Genomic DNA, 20,510 nt, shown 5'->3' with positions numbered 1-20,510 from the left:
GTTTTCATTTTTTATCAACATACATGAGATATCATTTGTAAAATATACTTTAAAAAAGGATAAATAAGTACGCCTAATGTTATTTCAAATTTATAGAAATAATTTCCTCTCCTTTATTATGAAAAAATATTTGAAATGCCCTCCATGTTGTTAACATACCTACTAGTAAGTCATTTTAAAGGAGGTTTTCCAATGAAGATTTTGTGAAATAACAGTTGAGAGGGAGGTTAAGGTTTTATTCAAGTAGTGAAATGAGAACCCACGTTTCAATAGCTGAAAGATGTATTGGTGCACATAAACTGTTTTCTCGCTAGAAGTACTGCTTGGTTATTTTTGGAGATATAATTAAGAGTTATGATGTTATCTAATATATTTTACTTTTAAGAAGATACTCATTCGAAGTATGGAAGACGGACTTAGCTTAATTTGAGAAGATTTTTTATAAAATTGAGTTTTGTTAACCCAATAATTTGTTTATTCTAGTTCAAAGATCATGATGTTTATTCTGCGTTATTTTTTCATATATCACTAATGTAAAAATATATTTTTTATATCAAACTATGGATTCAATTCTCGAGGCCAAATTCCTACTTTTGACAATAATTGACCATTGTATCTTAAATTATACATTTATTATTATAATAACAATCAATAACTCATAAATTTATAATTGAAAACTCCGGCCTCTTCTCTTTGGTGGGAAATTAAAAAACGGAAAAATTAAAAAATTAAATAATTCCTTCCTTCTGCACTGCAATTTTAGAGTTTAAACTAGGCGTGCTTCATTAATAACTCTCTTTATAACATCCCTGCCTACGTCAGTTGTAAGAAAATGAAAGAAATGAAAAGCGACATCTTGCAAAAAAGTGTTAAAGAGCTGAACCATTGTATCTCCTCAGCCTAACGGTTGCATTTCGCTACTTGATTTAAAGCGTTAGCCTGTTCAATTCTCACTTCATATATATTTTTCCTTCCAAGCACCATCCATCTCTATACCGGGAACAGAATGATCTAGCCTTGCATAATATGATCAATTATCATTAATCAATTGATTATCATTCTTTCATATCCATCAGGTGACATGTAGACTTTAATAAACATTATATAGAAAGATTAAAAAATTGAAATAATAGTTTTCCCAAATCCAATGAACTAGCTATTGAGTCCTACTGTTTTCCAACAATAAATACATCATTTTAAAAGAGTCAAGCTCTATTAGCAATCTTTTTAATAATTTTTCAATCCCTACCGGGACACATTCAGTGATGACTTTTGCCACATATAGTATGACCTAGACTTTGGCTATGACGAACTCTATTTTGAAACCCTCTCTCATATTTGCCAACGTCGAGACCAACTAGTAGGAGGGTTCAGTCTCTCCTTAGAATGCCTCTGGATATAAGCCTCAACTACATTCACCGCAGGTGAGATACAAGAGCAAAGAAAGAAGAGGTGGAAAGAAGTATCGATGTTAGTTCCACAAAAATGGGACATTTGCTCCTCAGGAATATATTTGCTCCTTTGGTATAGATCGACAAAATTTTCAATCTATACCAAAAAAACCAATTATTCTTTGTATCACAAATGGATTTTGGAAAATCCTGTTCGAAAAATCCTGTTTGGACTTATACCAGAAGCATTTCAGTGTAGATTAAGTCTCTGTATTCTTTTTCTCACAAAGACTATAGGGTTAGTACGCTGTTGACTTTTGTATACGGCTCTTCTAATTTTTCAGACAGCTCAAAACAAAAAAAAAATGGAGTCGGGCCCAGTTGACAAATCTCGTCTCCTATGCTGTGTGAAACTTCTTCGAGCCCTCCACACTAGTACGAATTCCTTTAAGCCTACTTCCCCTTAGTGGAGGAATCAATTAGCTGAATTAGGTCGCCCTCCTTAGCAAACTTATTTAAATATATGAAGTATTCAAGAGGATTTTTAGTCATGATTATTGAATTAAATCAAAGTTAAGTCTCTGCCGTCAACATCCCTAAAAAGGGAGTCACAGTCATGGTGCGCCCGTTCTCAGAGCACCAAGAAGTTATAAGACAGTAGTTATCGTTTTGTTTAATGCACATAGTTTGTGTCATCAATCAACTCATTTTACAGATCACATTTTAAGTAGAAAGACCTAAAATCGATTTAGAAACCTCAAAAGAAGGTTGGAATAGTTATTTTAGCCTCTTGGAAATGATTTAAAAGGATTGCAAATGTCGGCAAGGGTGAGATTGTCGATCAGTTTATCCAAATTTGCAAAGTCTTGCTGGGTAACGATATTTGAAAGGCCAATCCCAAGGTGTTAGAGGAAGATCTAGAGTCTGTGCTCCTGGGCCTTGAATCCCTCGCCATTGTTCCAGAAATACGCTCCATGCTCTTGATATGAGATGAGGATAATGAGAGGTGTTTAATTCTAGACAAGGGACTAAAGGCACATTTATATCGACAAATCACACAAGCTATCTGTTTCTCGTCCGGTAAGTATTTCCAAATTCCTGGGCCTCCATTTCCAGAAATCTAGACAGAAGGAGACGTTATTTTAGGCATTTTAGTCAGTTCTCTATCGACTGTCAGTATCTAATATTATATTAATATTGAATAATAAATGTGGTAATTGATATCGTTCTTGATAGGGGAAGATGTTTATTATTTTAGTCACTGGACAATGATACCATAAGTCCCCTCCCCCCTTCTCCTTGAACGCGTTTTTCTCTACAGGATTATCAACTTTGGTAATAGCTTTATTGTTGTACGTATTAAATTGTGATGAAAATTATGTGTGTTTTGGGCTTGTTAAAAAAAAAAAAACAGCCTAAAATCAACATGGTAACCCAGACAATCTCAAGAATATTTCGGAGAAGAGGAGCTTAGCTGTTATGATGTTTTAAATCCAGAGCTTCATTTTTATGTTCAAAAAGTCTAGATAAACTTTTTATTTACTGTGTTGCTAGTTGAGCAAAACTTTGCTTTTATCCAACTCCTTAACCTCTATCAGACTCAATTCCATCCTCCCATCGCTTTTTGCACCTGTAAACAATTCTTCGATTGACCATGGCAATCTTCTGAATTGACTTGGAAGTGTACCAAGCTTTTAATATAATCATAAAATGTCCCCTTTAGGATTTATCCATGTTTTTGCAAAAATTATATGTTCCAGGGCAATTCTAAAAATTTGTTCCAATGTATTTTCGGAAAAAATTATATTTGACAACAAAACCTCTCAGACAATTATTTCCGAAAATACAAGTTTTTGAAATATATGACAATTTCAAAATGCATACCTGTAATATTCTTCATCCTTTCCTAACATTACGCACAAATGTAAATTTAAAGAATTTATAAACTGACATATAAAACCTATTTGAGGCAATAATTTTTTTTGATAAATTTTTCAGTATTATCGTTATTATCGATTCCTGAGAATCTCAAAAACTTGGATAATTTATCATCACAAATACCTAAATTAAAAGGTATACATATATTGTTATAAAAAATCTATTTCTTACTTTAATGTTGTTTTTGATGACATATGAGGATGTTTGCACCATGTTAAACACTCCTTTATTTGGCGACGAAACTATCGAAGATGCTGCATGTCTGTTTCGACCCCTAGAGAAGTTACATCTTGTAACAAAATCAGTTGATCGATTTAAACTACCATTATTTTGATTTAAAATTGATTATAAATATAGAAGATAAAAAGTTAAAAGAAAATAATTTTTGATTTTTAAAATATTGGTTTACCGATGAGTTGGTGAGGTTTGAGTATTTCCATATTCGTAAGAGCTATTCATTAGAAATGTTCGTTCTTTCATGCAATGACAGACTTTACGAGCAATGATACTATAGGCAATAACCATAAATGTACCTGGGAGGACCAAGAGAACAAGAAGCGAATATATTTCATGTATTTGCCAAAATAAAGGAGATTCATCATCACGAACACACCAAAAAACTTTTTGAACTAATCCAACTTCCTTGTGTCTCTAAAAAGAAAAATATGCACACTCCACATTTTCAATTATGTATTGATTGTAATAAATTCATATATTTTATTTACAAAATAAGTAATAAGCCTATTCAAATAGATAAGACTATGTACATTTACTTTCAAAACTACAGCAGCTTAGCTAGTGTTATTAGATTAGCTACAAAAATTCTTCTTCATATATGGCAAACGACATTGACAATTACTTCGATCCTCAATTATATTCTGAGTTCAACCAAGACTTACCCTTATAACTTCCCTCGGGCTCCTCAGTGTTACTTTCTGTATACCATGAGCACACCCATAGGTGGTTTCTTTTTATTTTAACTCCTCAAGAATTAAAGAATTATGATAACAGCTTTGAATAAAAAACACAACAATGTTCAGACATATAACACTTGAGCCTCTACATTAGCTTGGTTGTACTTTTCATTTTTTCGATAACCAAAAACCGATAGTGACTTACTATATTTTTTAGTGTAGATTTCAAAAAAGATTGAATAACCCTTAACTAAATCATATTACTTTTAAAATGAGAGGAAATCCGGTTTTTTTTCTATATTTCGTGTACTGGCTTTCTTTATGCAATTTATAGATATTCATATTAAGGGATTTATCTTGATTTGAAGAGTTCAAATTTGAAGCAACTTTAATCATCACTTAACATTAAGTTAAATTAGTTTAAGATTTCATGATATTTGTTGTAGATATATACTGGGTGTAGAAAAAGTACTGAGACTTGCCTCAAAGTAGTAATTAAAATACTCATAATTGATCAGTATGATGTTGTATATAGAAAATTTTATTTTATAATATTTTTTACTATAACAATGCACTTTAACTATGAATTTGGCCACCATCAGCCTCAATTACAGCCTCCAACTGCTTCTGAAACCCTATGCCCACATTGGTAACGTAGTCCTTTTTCATGATCCTCCACTGTTTTTTTTTCGGAGGTCTTCCGGGCCTCCAAAATTTGGATGACAGACATTGCAGGCCTAATGTCTATTTGCCACCAAATGGAGCAATCCAGTGGATTCAGATCTGGGCTCTGAATAGGCCAGAAGTTCTTGCACGAGAAGTTCATGTTGCTACTCATACACTCTTGTACAATATTAGCAGTATGAGCCCGATCCCGATCCTGCTGAAATACGTACCAAGTCCTGTTAGACTTCTTCATGGTCTTATGATCTAGGGGACCACATTTTCCTTCAACAACATCAAGTAGTCGGCTGAGGGTAACTGGTATACAATAGGAAACTAAATTTGAAGCACTTTTTCTCCAGTTGATGTCACAGCCCCAAACATCATCACAGAGGCTGGATGTTTGGTCTTGGTGAGTATCCTGATCCTGTTGTCAGCCTTGTTAAAGTATATTCCCCGATCATTTTTCTTGTTGTAGACGTGATCAAACGGTAATGGTCTTTTCATTGCCCATAGCGGACCGATGTACCTTCTTCTTCTTGTCGTAATCTGGCATTTTCATCTTGGTGGCTCTTCCAATGTTGGGTTAGTCCTTAGGGTTGTTCCCATCAGCCAAACAACTTCTAACCCAACAGACTATGGTCTTGCTGATGTTGATGTTTAAGGCCTTCATGATGTTGAAGTTGGTTCTCCGGGTGCAGATTAAATTGCCTATGAAGGCTCTTCTTGCCCCATCGTGACATATACAGAATTTTTGTTTACAACATGTACATCAATCAAAGGCTTAGAATCTAAGCTATTCAAAAATAATCGAAAATTTAAGATTTAGTCAACAACATCTATTCAAAACTGTATTTTGAGAAGATATCATTATTTGTTTAAACTGTAAGTCATCATTTAGCCCAATTGGTAGTTTAAGTTATCTTTTAAATATTTTATGCATCCATAGCCAAAACCTATTTTAACATAATTTACATAGACTTTATATTAGTTAACACAAATAATAATAGAGTCATTGATTAATTTAATAAAATGTTAACATAAATCATTTACAAAAATAAGATTATAAGAGTGCAATTGAAGTTGATGAAAGAGATGAGAGACGAGTTTGAGAAGAAGAGTATCCTCATGTATCCTCTTTGATGGAAGAATGGACTTGACTAATATTGTGATAGAGGCAAAAGGCAGTAACATTCATTTATAAGTAGGATCAAGCTAGAGTACTCTTGGGTCACTCTACGTCAGATCGATCACTCGTCAGACAGCACCATCTCCGATTTTTTTTGAAATTTTGCGTAAAGCTTGACTAGAAACTTAAAAATCTAAAATTTTAGTTTTCTTTGATCTCGATATCATGAGTTAGAGGCTCTTAAATTCCAGCCTCGAGGTCAGTACCCATATATTTAAATAGCTATTTCTCTTGTGTTTTTAATTATATCGATCTTCTTTTAACGAGTTTGGAATTGTTGTTACCTTGAGGTCAAATTTCAAACATGGTTGACTTCAATTTTTCTCAAATTTTCATGAAATGGCCGTCAACATATACTAAATAATTTTGCGGCTGCATTCAAATTTGGGTCTATGCTATAAGCGAAATACCAAAACGGGATGTAACAAACTTTGGTATACTATTAGGAAAGTGAATTCATTTAGAATAGTGGCCGAATTTGGAATGGTGCTGTCTAAAGAATGATCAATTTTACTTGGAATGACGCTATAGTATTATATAGTTAAAGTTGATAATATTGTAAAGAAAAATGCGTGCAAGGAGAAGGGGGGAAAAATACATATGGTGTCATTGTTTAAAAAAACTGATGTGATTATCATCTGCCTGCTTTATTATGATTTTTGAGGGTATAACGAAAGTATTTATTAGCAAAATGTTTAATGAAGATATACTACGTATACTACTTAGACGTTTTATCCGTTACAGTAGATTTGAAAACGTCACACTCCATGAAACTGTAATTTATTATGAACCTTATTCTCAGAATAATAGCTAATGAAACGACAAAGTAGAGTATTTCGAAATATATTTGAAGTTCCAGGTTTAAAAAAGAAGGCTTTAATTAAATATAATCTACATAATAAAAAATATACCATCATGCATTTATATTAAATATACAAATATATATGTTAAACTATTGGAATCATATAACTAATAACAATTAATTATATATACAGAATTATGATACTCAAATAACTCAATGGCAAAAAAAGTGCTTAAATGGTCACAACAACGGGAGTAGTAGCTTTGGATGGTGCGCAACTAGTTTGTCTGAGACTATTTTCCTCACTTAAATACTTGGGTATGATAATTAGGTTTTCCAATATTACATAGTCAATAAATATTACTTTTTTTTATCACTTCAGGCTTAGCTATGGTTGATAGGGTCCCAGAAATGGTGTTCAGAAAATTCATAAAAGGCAAACACAACTGCTTAAATTGTCACAACAACGGGAGTAGTTACATTGGGTGTAGCATTATAATTAGCAATTGTGTATATCCTTCATGATAATATTATGTTGTTATATAAGCATAAATAACGGGGAAAATATCTTTTTTGATACTCTTAATAAGGAGTAATATCACTGGACATTACTACATAAATAGCTTTTGCTCTAAATCTTTAAGATGGATTTATTTCTAACATTTTTTTTATTAGTATATTTATTGCCTAATTTTATGATTTTGAAATTTACTTTATTATTAATAATTAGTTAGATCTCATCGGTAGAGATATTTCTATCCTGTGCAAAATTGTATATAGCAACTTCCACATGAAGAAGAGGGGGGGATTATCTTTTTGATTAAACTCCACGTGTCGCTTGTGTTTTGCAACCTAAAATTATGACATATTTAACTGGATTCTGGTGTCAGAACAAGAAAATATTATTTGGATCAGTCTATTATTTCAATATTCTGTATATATAATGTTATTAGTTACATGATTCCAATTGTTTAACTTTGTATATTTAACATAAATGTATGATGGTATATTTTTTATTATGTAGATTATATTTAATTAAAGCCTTCTTTTTTAAACCTGGAACTTCAAATATATTTCGAAATACTCTACCTTGTCGTTTCATTAGCTATTATTCTGAGAATAAGGTTAATAATGAATTACAATTTCATGGAGTGTGACGTTTTCAAATCTACTGTAACGGATAAAAAACGTCTTAGTCAATTATACGTAGTATATCTTCATTAAACATTTTGCTAATAAATACTTTCCTTATACCCTCAAAAATCATAAAAAGCAGGCAGATGATAATCACATCAGTTTTTTAAACAATGACACCATATGTATTTTTCCCCCTTCTCCTTGCACGCGTTTTTCTCTACAATATTATCAACTTTATATATAGTATATTATATAGTATAGTATAAGTGAGCCTGGGAGTAATTACTTGCTCCACTTTATAGCAGAGAAAACAAACAAGATTACCTGCACATATTGCAAAATTTAGATATAAATGGTTAAAGGAGAGAGGGGGTTTGATAAAAACTAATGGTCATTGGAAGGGACTCAACAAATGTGAACACTGGTGTAAATACTGGAGTTATGCTAAAACTTGAAATACAGTCTGTGAGAAAATTGTTCTGGTATGTGTGTAGTCTGGATACTAATGAACTTTCCTTACGCTGTCTAATTCTTTAGCTTGATGGTCGAACTTTCTCTGATAATATATTTACTGGACCAATTGGAACGCTGATAGACTCGGTTAATGGCTTGAATATCAATCCAAACTTTCCCCGAATCACTATTGAATCAACATTAATCCAATTGTGTGATTATGTTATTCAAGATTTGTCTACAGTCTATAATCTTTCTTTGTACCCCCCTCCTTTTTTTTTTGAGTTTGTTTGAATGACATCTTCTAGTTTTGCTATTTTGCTAACCGTAATTTAGTATCCGAAAATAAGCTTAAATAAGTTATATTATCCATATAAATAAATAATTATGCATAGGTATCTGTAGAATTGTCATTATTGAGCCGATTCCGATAACTAATACTTCAAAAAAGGCCAATTCCTGCTGACTGTGATACCTCAGTACACCCCTAATTTTCATTCTTTAATTAAATGTGCAATAGCAGGTATTTATAAGATATATACTTAATACAATGTCTCAGATATACCTTGTCTCCTCTACTAATGTATCCTTGCTCTGATGACCTTCAGTTTAGAAAAGTAATTTTTGAATTACCTTTTTTTAGGAAAAGGAATTTATCGATTTGTTTCAAATGATTTTTTTAATTTGACTATTAATAATATATAATTACATATCTGCAGATCGAAAATAATAAATTTAGAAACACCAATTTCGAATGTTCTTCATTTGATTAACATCTCAAGTTTATAGAGTCACATGATTAAAAGCTTATGTACATATTCCTTTATCAAATATTAAAACAATCAGTTATACCTGAATAAACAGAATGGGAGTAGCGAGGAAAAAGGCAGATACCCACACTCCAAAAACAACCCTTTGTGCTTTACTCACAGTACATATAGACTTTGCTTTCAATGGGTAAACAATTGCATAACACCTAAAAAAAAATCCAATACATAAATAAATTATAATAATGATTTCTACTTACCTTTCGAGGCTCATCACTGTTAAATTAAGAACAGAGGCTACAGCAGATATATATTGCATGTAATTCACAAATTTACAGAGGAATAAACCAAAAGTCCAAGTGAAGGAAAACAGTTCTGCCAACTGGAAATATACATATGGGTTTGTACTGTATATATATCTATGTAAATTGTACAATTAATATAAAATATTTACCGTAAAAATTACAATTCCATTGAGCAAACAATGGCAAATGATAAAATTAAACTTTGGAATGTGCTTAGATAAAATAAATATTCTTACCTTAATGGGCAAACAAACTACACAAAGAATAAGATCTGCAAATGCGAGGCTTGCAAGGAATATATTGGTTGGACTTTTCATGCTACGATAACCAGTAATTGAAACAATGATGAGTAAGTTTCCAATGACACCCAAGAGGAGTGTTAAACTAAATGATAAAATGAAATTAAAAATCATTATCTACTTCGGTTTAAAAAAAATATAACTACAATATTTACTTTGTACCTATTTAGAGCAATAATTATTATTTCATTGCTTATTATGAAGTTTCACGTTTCCTTGTGCCCATTTCCAAAAAAGTGGTTACATGAGTAGAAATGTTAAAGTTTTAAAGTCACATTTAAGATGTTATAGTAAATAAATTTGATTGGGAAGTGAAAGAAAAGGGGAAAAAATTGCAATAAATGTAAGAAATTCTTTGTACTTTGTGTTTTTCCGTTTTCTAATGTTTCATTGAATTTTAGCTCTATTTTTTTTTACATGTACATACCCATAACACATGAGCTGAAAATACTGGACTTTACACAGAGATAGCGCTATACATTTTTAATTCACCTAATTTTTAGTTAATACCAAAATTCAAAAGACATGTTACAAATTTCATGACAATCTGTTCTTTAGTTTGTGAGTTACTGTGCTATGTGTGACCCTAATTCTTTTATATCGGAAACAATTTTTGTTTTAACTTTACAATGACTCTTGGTCAGAAAAATACCGTTCAAGCTAACCAATGGCTTGAAAAGTGTGATAATCACTCTGTTCAATGAAGAGAATAAATAAAAAAATACTGATACTAATTTTAAAAAATCCAATTTTTGAACTTAAAAAAAAAGTTTTCTTTGCTAAGCCATGACTTTTCAGCCTATATTTTATGTATTGTACATATAATGTATAGTGTATAAAAACATATGATGTTGGGCTGGCATGCAAAATATTTGCAAACCATATATTTTTTTTTATAACCAAAATTTGTTTCAAAGATTTTGAAATACTATAAACATATTACAGAATGTTACAATAAGGTAATAACAATTTATAAAACACAAACAAATATTTATAAAAATATTCAAGATCTAAGTTAATTTTATTTAAAATGTCAATATAGTTTCTTAAAATATTTATCACGCCCAGGTCAAACTTGGATCAGGATGCCTTCATGGTGTAGATACAAAATTTAATTACGATGATCACTGCGCGAAGATATGTTTTTTATTGGAAATTAGTGTGAAAAAGTCTTACTGTCTCTACTTACTGAGTCTCGGAGAGCTCATAAAGGATCGCTTCGAAGAGCAAAGTAAACAGGTTTTAAAATTAGGCACTCTTACGGAAGGTGTAAAGCTGTTCTCTTTCTCAAGTGCAGAAATAACAATTAAGGTTATCAGATAGGTATCCGGATACCTCCAGCGTTCCTGTCACTACTTAATACACGAACCATTTCTCTTATGGTAAGAGGAGAGGATTTGTGTAGCTCATACCGGTCTAAGAATTGTAGACATCAATGTTTCTACGATTTAATACCGACTTTACTACATCCGATAACGACAGTAAGACAAATCTTCGAATAACTTCTCATCGACTTGTTTTTGTTTATTTGATTGAGAACCAGGCCCACTTCCTTTATGAAAAGCAAAACCGCTATCAGATTACCTTGTTTACAGATTCTTGATACCTCGAAGGTTTTTAAGCTTTTACGCATACCATATTGAGTTTTTGATCACAACATTATTGACGCCATTACCCACATCATAAAATTTACAAAGCCCATATTTTTTAGTGCTTTAATCAGGTATTGGTCCAATATTAAATCAAACCCTTTTCCAAAATCGAGGCCAATAATGGCACAGTCGTTACTTTTTTCGAACGCTGTTTGTAAATTAGCGTTGACATCTTCCACCATTTACCCTTTTATAAAACCTATTTGAGACTAACAAATAAAATTGGGAAGTGTCAATTTCAGCCTTTCGGTAATCGCATGTGACAATATTTAAAAATTGCACTATGGTTTATTTAAATCAAGTTTTTGACATATAGGTGGTCTTTGACATTTTTGGAATGGTTATGAGCAGGCCGTTACTCACAAATAGAAGAAAAAATCCTTTTAAAAGTATATGTTTTAATACATTTTTCGGAAATTGGTACTTAATCGCCCGCAAACAATTGATAAATTTCAATTCTTATTCCGAATAAACAAGGTGATTTATTCCGTTAACTATAGCTTTTGAAAGCATAAATAATCTATTTTTCATTAAAACTTTTTTCGGTCATTGATACTGAATCAGGAATATATGCAAGGTTGAGTAACATCAGTGACAAGATCCACAAAATCTGCACGGTTCTATCGACTAAAACTCACTGCTCTACTCTTTTTTCATTTAAAAAATAATCACCTTTCTTTGACTCATTCTATGAATTTTTATTCAAATCTTTTCTATAGGGATATCTCAATATCCTCTCTAGTAGACATTTGTCCAAATAGTTTAACAATGGTTTTCCGATATTTTTTGTTGTGTTATTCATTTTTTTAGAAGAGGGTTATGTAATTGTGTTGATGTAAGTATTCTTGTTTGTACCATTATGATCAAAGATGGGTTTAATGAGGTAGTTCGGATTCTTGCTAGATAAAATCATTCCATAGTAATAAGTCACATTATTCTTACTTAGTTGTTTAAAATTGTCATCAGATGTTCCATTGAAGCTGATTTCAATGCCATGAACACCCTCCCTTTGAGTGATCATAACATTAGACTCTGCAGTTTTATACTCCTTGGTATACAATTCCCTAGACTGACATTACTATTACAAACATGTAAAAATGGAATAATCTAAAAAATTAGATCTATAATTTTTTAATATACAGATAAAACTTTATTTTAGGCACCATCAAAGATAATAATTATAATTATACCCATAATCAAGAAACAAAGATGTAGTAATCTTCTGATGAAATAGTCAAAAAGTGATCACTAATAGACTATAAGAAAATGAATGCCATTAATATTTTTTTCTGTTTTTCGTTCATTCGTTCAAGAAATGAACGGAAAGTGAGAACACCGTTCAATGTTCAAGCCTGACTAGAAAATGATAAAAAAAGAAATAAAGTTAAGTGACGTCATCAAGGACCAAACTTAATGAGGTTTATGACTGAAGTGAAGGGACTGCAGTTTTTAGTCCTAACTAAGCAAGGGTTTTTTTTTTTTTTTTGGGGGGGAGAGGCTTGGGGTTTTTTCCTTTTCATTTTCCGTTTTATTTATTGTTGGGGTTATAAAAAGCTTTAAAACAATTTTATGTTTGTACTAGGGATTCTCGAATAGAGGTACTTGGAAATACTCAAGGGATCAGATGAATTTACAAACATATATTCATTTACTACACAAAATATTTTGAACTAGGTAGGGAATACGTGACTGAAAACATATTTCGAAGGGGGTATGTCAATGGAAGAAGTTTGAGAACCACTAGTCACGACTTTTGAAATTCATCTATGCAAGGTACCAGTTATTTAAAGAACAATGTAATAACTACTAAACTTAAATTTTTCGAATTATCATGTAATATATACTACAAAAATAAAAGAATATGAAACATTAATATTTAAATCCTGTTTCGGCACCTAAAAACGTTTTCCTTTCAATCTGAAATTTGGTAGGTACGAGTATAGGTAAATTTTCATACATATGAATGTATTGAAAATGAAAGAATAATATGATGAGGACCTTTTTTTACTTGTTTTGGTACATTTTTACATGGGTACTTTTTGAATACATATATACACAAAAATAAAGAGTCCATACCTGTTTTATATAAATAGTTTTGAATATTTGCTACAAAAAAATCAAAGCAATTTTTTAGTAATAATTTCTTTAAAATATATGTATATATATGGAAATAAGCTCTTCTTTGCATAAATTCATATTTGAGACCATTTTCATGTATATAAATATCTAAGAATATGTAGGACCAAATAAAATACCTGTAAATAATTAATGGTGGAATAAGTTCTCCCCAATAGTAGACCTCCCATGTTTTTGAGGGATCCCATGTATGTTCACAAAGATTGTAGAGGCGCATCAGCATGAATTGAGATACGTTGAATTTTTCAATATGTTCTAAGCGAAGACTACAATTGCTGGCCACATCTTCTAGCCATTTTATACCTGAAAAATTTATAAGGAGTTTAATATATTGAATTTAAAGTTTCTTTTTTATGAAAAATTTAAATAAACTTTAAATATGTACAATAATTATGAAACAACTATAATACTTTTCTGAAATATAAAACATGATTTATTGCCTATCGGAAAAAATGAGTTTATGTTGGTATTTTTTACGACTTAAATAAGAATAATGCATTTGGATATCAACAAAACTACTGTTACATTGTGTAATCTAAATTAGTCGTTGGAGAAAAGAATTTTAAATTTAGTAAGCTGAAGGGAATAAATCTGTTAAAATAAAAATTTTATCGAACAAAACATGTTCTCTATAGAATAGAACACCTTTCACTACCTTTCCAGTATCTCTTTTTACATTTCATCGTTGGGGATTGATGAATATAAAAATAATTTTTTAAGACCTCAAACATTAATTGAGAATTTCTTCATCAACTAGTGAAGTACCATTACACAAATTATATGCATGAAGTATACGATAAATTTACCATACATTTCCAGTATCATATTCACTAAACTCATGAGTTAAAATAATATCATCTTCAATATATGTAAACCCCTTTGACCTGTTCTTTTGTTTTGCCTTGATCCATGTGAGGATTTTCTTACATGTCTTTTTGGCTTTCATTCCCTCTAAACACGTGTGGGATTGTTTTTATTTTGTTGCATTCTGCAGAAACAGAACGTGAATATTTAAAGTGTTTCCATGTAAAGAAAACCCCCGAAAATTTTTATAATCTATACCTTAGATACATCTGGATTGGACTAAGAATAGAATCCCAGACGTACTTTATGTAGTGAAGCCTTGCTTTTTACTGCTTCCACAAACTTATTCTTAAAGTCTTATTTTGCGAGGTAGCTACTCATTCCCGAATTAGAAATGATATATGGATCTCCTCAGTATACTCGTAGTTTAAAGGAGTATCCTTGAAGGGAATTTTTCAGCATTTTCATTAATGGATGAGTTTCTCGAGTTTCCAAGACGTCACCTACCGTATTTAATCCTAATCTTGTATGTACCAATCTTTCAGGGGTTTTAATTTTGACGAGTCTCCTTACCTACTGCAAGCCAATGGGTCTTTCAGGTCTCTCCAGATATACTTTGCACTTTTCGACATGGTCTTTCTGGTCGTCATTCCTGTAGAAGTCACAGTCGTATAAGAAGATTAGAGATTATTCTTTTAGAACAAGGATATAGCCGTCTTTGCATGAGTTCTTTATCAGTTTCTTGCAGATTCCTGTTCTATAGAAGTATTAGTTGGACAAGTGGGATAGTGCCTCAGAGATATTTTGAATTAAGATTTCTTAAATATATGAGTTTCTTTCATATTGAAAATTTTTCTTCCTCCTGGCACGGTTGTCTCGGAAAAACATTTTGATCTATTGATTGTTTTTATCAAAAGGGTTTATATTCACTCTGTTTAGTTCAGCTTGTGTCATTGCTGCTGCAAGAGGCCAAATATTAGTAGAGACGCTATTCCTAAAATATCCATTGTTATCTATCTTTTCGCCTTGTGATCTCTGTTCTTATATTCTTCTTTCTTTTTAGTAAATCTAAAGGGTCTTTATATTCTTTTCTATAAACGTTTCAGGGGTTTCCAGCATGGAATTTGAGTCTGTCTTGTAACTTTATTGTTGAACGTACGTTTGGGTCTGCATTGAAGTTAAGATTGTATTCATTATTTTTAGGAATGGGATAGGGCTGTTTTGATCTTCACGTGTGCATAAGAGATGCCGACTAACATCTTTTTATTTTTGGTAAACACGCCCAACTTCATGTCTTAAATATCTTTTAACTGAGCCATGTTTGGAGATTGAGATGTTACAGGCACAGTCCATAATATCCGAATTTGAAACAACATTATACAGAAGATTAATTAGTAATTATAAATGATATTTTTAATTTTTGGAATTTTTTTTTTATAATTTTTATTATTTGCTCAGATACATAATAATTTATTCGTTTTTAATCTTCAATATTGTCAAATAAGTTCTTTCAGATTTCGTCCTTCTTTGATTTTAACCTCATCGTTAACTGGGACGGAAGTGGTCTTTACGATTTGACTTTTATGATAATAGTTATTGGCTTTGTAATCGGTGATGGTGGAACTCGTTATTCTTATATAAAGACGATCATGAGGAATAGTAAAGAAATTGGTCTGATACTCTTACATATTACGAAGATTTGTAAAGATGGCAGTCGAATTATTTCACCATGTGGAATTGCTGCCCGTTTTTGCCTCTTTTTTGATATTCTCAATTCAATCCCCTCATTTTCTGTAGAGCTAGCTTGCTTCTTCCTCTTCTTCGTCTAAAAATTATTCTTTTATTGGATCGAAGATAACTTTTTTTATCTGGGGCAGATCCCTATAATAAGAGTTGCGACAATAGCACCACCTTAAGTCAATCTTATGTAACTACAATTGAGGCCTTAAACAACTTAAACTCATTACATTGAAAGTAGATAAAACCTAATAAAATCATTATTAAATGATAACATTTCTTTCAAACATAAAACTTTCATTTTAGTTTAAACAACTAATTCGAATTACATGACATTACATGTACGACATAAAATTGGAAGACTTTTTATTTTATACATATACTCAATAAATATGAAAACTAACATTTACAGAAAATGTTTGCATAAATGACCAAAAATATAAATTAAATAAAGGTTTTATAGAAATAAGGAATTATCTTTTTCATTAAATATTTATTCTTATGAACTTCCAATTTTCAATTATATTCGACGATTATTCTCGAATACATCATTTTTAAATTTCTGTTGCTTTATAAACTTTTTGTTCTAAATTTATTTTTAATTAATGATTTTTTCTGTCAGAGGAGCAACTGGAATTATGACTATATTGTAGTCTTAAATTTTCATTCATTTTCAGTGGAAGTTATAGGAAATGAAACAATTACTTGTAATTTAAAAAATGACAACCCATGCTAATATTTTAAATCTAAAATGAACTGAATAATGCTTTAGCTTTAAGAATCACAAAAATTTGAAAACTTATAATGTCAAAAAAATCGATTTCATAAAGAAAAAGATAATATGATACAATAATAATCTTTTTTTTAAAAAGAATAAAATTGATTTTGATGTTTCTATTTTGAACATATTGCGACTACTGAAACTATATGTAACTTTTTTACCCTCTTTTATAATTTTATTTTGTTCTCTTAAATGTATGTGCAGTCGTAATAAGTATGTCATGGTGTTTAGGAATTTCGTTAGACGACTTTATCATTCCGATAGGCATTTAGTAATAGATTTTTCATTTTTTGTCATCTTTTTTCAATCTGTGATCATTGATCTAAAAATGATTTCCACGATCGAAAAATCCTCCAAAATATTTTTAGAGCTGTAAACTAATCCATTTGAAGACGTATAATTTTGTTAGGGTATCAGGCTGTTTCATTTGTGACATCCATTTTTCTGAGACACTTTTATCCTTTGGAAAAAAAAAAGCGTGGCATCTTTGTCTTCAGATTTGATCCAGCATTTAACAGAGCTACATGAAGACATTTATATCCTAATTTTGGGATTTTAGGTCGATTTATTGGAAAAATTACTTTTTCTTAACAATTAATAGGATTTGAATAAGGCCACAAATTTATTACAACTGATTGTCAGCTGACGTCAGGCAGTTTGCTTGGTTTCGTAATTCTTTTTATAGGGATCTGATCTAGGGTTTCCCTTTCACTTGGTCTCGATTAATTGAATCGTTGCCGGTTGGAATTCTTTAATGCCTGCTATAACAATGTACGGTCTTACCCTTTTGATGAAGATTTTTGCCGATAGTTAGAACCTTTCATGCTTTTCTTTGCGTCGTAGTACTAAGTCCCCACATTCATTATGTTTGGTCGATTTGTTTCGGTCGTAGTATTCATTCATATGTTTAGTTGATTCTCTGGATTGGCATGTGGATCATCCAGAGTTCCAACATTCATGTAGAATTATGCGTTACGATCTTTATCATTACTGTGTAGTGTGGGCATGTCTTGGTTGTACATTACCAAGTCGTGGTATATACTAGTTAACATACGTAAGAAAATCAGAACAATGCATAGAAAATTATAGTTAAGACTCATCTTAACGTTTGTCATAATTGCATGGGTTACTTCTCTTTTTTTATATTTGTAACAAAGTTTATTCATTTTGTTTTATGAATAATAGCAAAAATGATTTTTTTATGTGTGTCTTTAAATTTAACGGATTTAAGTTTTTAAGCTTTATAAAAATTGGTTTTATCAGAGATACAGCAATTTATGTTTCTTGTTGTATTAATTTGTAAAATCGTTATTAAAGGGATATTTTAATACATACATACAGGGTAACTTATACGAATAATTAGTTAAACAATTTTAAATTATAACTTATTCAAGATATCATATAGGATTTGATTCAAAAATAAATTTAAGTGAGCGTCACGGGGCTTGTAATTTTATAACTTTTTTACGGTCTTTCTGTTGATTAATTTTTAATTTTATGTATCCCGTTTTAATAATTTATTCGATATGGTTCGATAACACAGTTGAGCGAAATCACATATAATGTTATCCGAAGGCTTATATATACAAAATGGAAAATAGTTAGAAGTAGAAGATTCTCTTCTTATTAAAATATGAGTATTATTTTAGGAATATTCCATTTGAAATGTAAGGTTGTTTCAACGATTTTCAATGCATCCATTTTATAATTTAACTAAAATACTTATATAAAATTGATATAATAATGTCGGACTTTCGTCTGACAACTATTACATTTAGTCTAAAAAAGGGAAGGACAATAGCCATTGGTCCCTATGGTTCATTTCTCACTGATGCAGAAAGAGAGGTTCAAGTTAAATGATTGATATAGAAATAGAGAAATGGAAGGAAAAAAAAAGTTAAAATGGTTGAAGTTAAAATATCTTTACCCTGCCCACCATGACATTTTTTGACTATGTGTTTCGTATATGTTTCAATAATTGAATAATCAGCATGAAATCATGGTTTAAACTTTGTGATGCTCCATATTCAATAGACTTTACTTCTGCAACTGATTTTTTTGTTTCATTTTCACTTATGTAACTCTTAATACAGAAAGTGGAATTTTTTTCTTCTAATATATTATGGATTTATATTCTAAAATATATGCGAATGTCTTCTTAATTATCATTAATTTAAAGCCTATAAAATATGACGGATATAATTCCGTCTTAAACATTGCAAATCTAAATTTTAAATCACACAACTGTATGGAAATTATTATTTAAAATTTTTATTTCATTAAATATAACTTGTTGATTCGTCTATTAAATAGTATTTTATGTTCTCATCAGTACGTTATCGCTATTAAATCTTCATTAATTATTAAATACTTAGGTGCTGTGATGTTAAAAAGCTTATTAAGGAAAATAAAGTACCAGAAAACTGACCAATTTGTTATTCTATTATAGAGGACACCTATGACATTATCAACAGAACTCATAATGCTACTCCATTATTTCATGGAAAAATTAAAAAACTATTGAATTATTGAGGAATCGGGATATGAAAAAATTTATCCTAAATAAACTATGAACAATTAAAAGTGTTTTTTATAGTTTTTTTTGTCTTTTATAGTTCATTTTATTGAATTCGTTCATTAACAAGTTTATTTAATGATGAACAATTTACAATTGAGCAATTATAAATTAACTTAGTTGCAATCTATATACAAATTACTTCAAAATGTAAATTAGATTTTATCTTTGACGGAAATAGCACAAGCATTATACAAATCTACTTATTTATGGGGGTTTTCATGTTACATTCATTCAATAATTCAATGTATCAATTTATTATGAAAATATTAAAACATATTAAATAAAAATAAATACAAAGTAATTAAATTCTTTTTACTTCCACCAAATCTTCTACTACCGTAAATATCATTCTATAAAATTACATTTTGAACAAAAAATATATACAAAATACGACATGACATATTCATAATAAACCAGGCTAACAAGGTGTACAAATTAAAATATGAATAGAAACAAAAAATTATATTACTTTTCATTATATTAGACTACGAGTAAGACTTTCCCTCTGATGTCTTTAAGAGGGCCTTGACTAGGACTATTATCATTATTCTTTTTTGGGGTGGGGGACAATTAAATTGTTCTTTTTTTATAATTTTTTTGATAAATAAAATTTTAAGTAAATCATAAAAAACAAAATTTGACAATTCACTTTTTTTTTTTTTTTGAATAGGCAAAAAACTATTTTTAAATTTTAATGTGAAATTGTTTTTGGAAAGAGACCAAATTTGGCAGCATTTCCATTTATTTAACATTTAGTTGTTAAAGCATTTTTGACAAGATGCTAACTTATTTGCTTATATTGACAGTAATATCTATTTTTACATCGAGACGCGATTTTGAATACAACATATAAAGTTGTAATTACAGCAAAATAATTGACAATTTTAACTTTAATTGACATTAATGAAAAGAAATATGATAAAGGTTTAGTGAAAAAGATAGATAAGATGAACGTATTCCAAAT

The 20,510-nt window shown here is 30.3% G+C and overlaps 1 protein-coding gene across 1 annotated transcript in view; it reads right to left on the bottom strand.

The window, feature by feature from the left end:
- Positions 1-20,510, bottom strand: part of LOC121117546 (G-protein coupled receptor 54-like) — a 52,171-nt gene that overhangs the window by 10,771 nt on the left and 20,890 nt on the right. Inside the window, exons 3-6 of the mRNA XM_071888517.1 lie at positions 13,766-13,949; positions 9,796-9,943; positions 9,515-9,636; positions 9,340-9,463 (exon numbers count right to left, since the gene is read on the bottom strand). Coding sequence (XP_071744618.1) covers positions 9,340-9,463; positions 9,515-9,636; positions 9,796-9,943; positions 13,766-13,949 — 578 coding nt within the window. The remainder of the gene's footprint in view (positions 1-9,339; positions 9,464-9,514; positions 9,637-9,795; positions 9,944-13,765; positions 13,950-20,510) is intronic.

This window comes from Lepeophtheirus salmonis, chromosome 5, assembly GCF_016086655.4.
Source record: "Lepeophtheirus salmonis chromosome 5, UVic_Lsal_1.4, whole genome shotgun sequence".
NCBI classification, from domain to species: domain Eukaryota; kingdom Metazoa; phylum Arthropoda; class Copepoda; order Siphonostomatoida; family Caligidae; genus Lepeophtheirus; species Lepeophtheirus salmonis.
The sequence above is the reverse complement of the archived record's forward strand: the minus strand, read 5'-3'. Positions and strand labels throughout refer to the sequence as shown.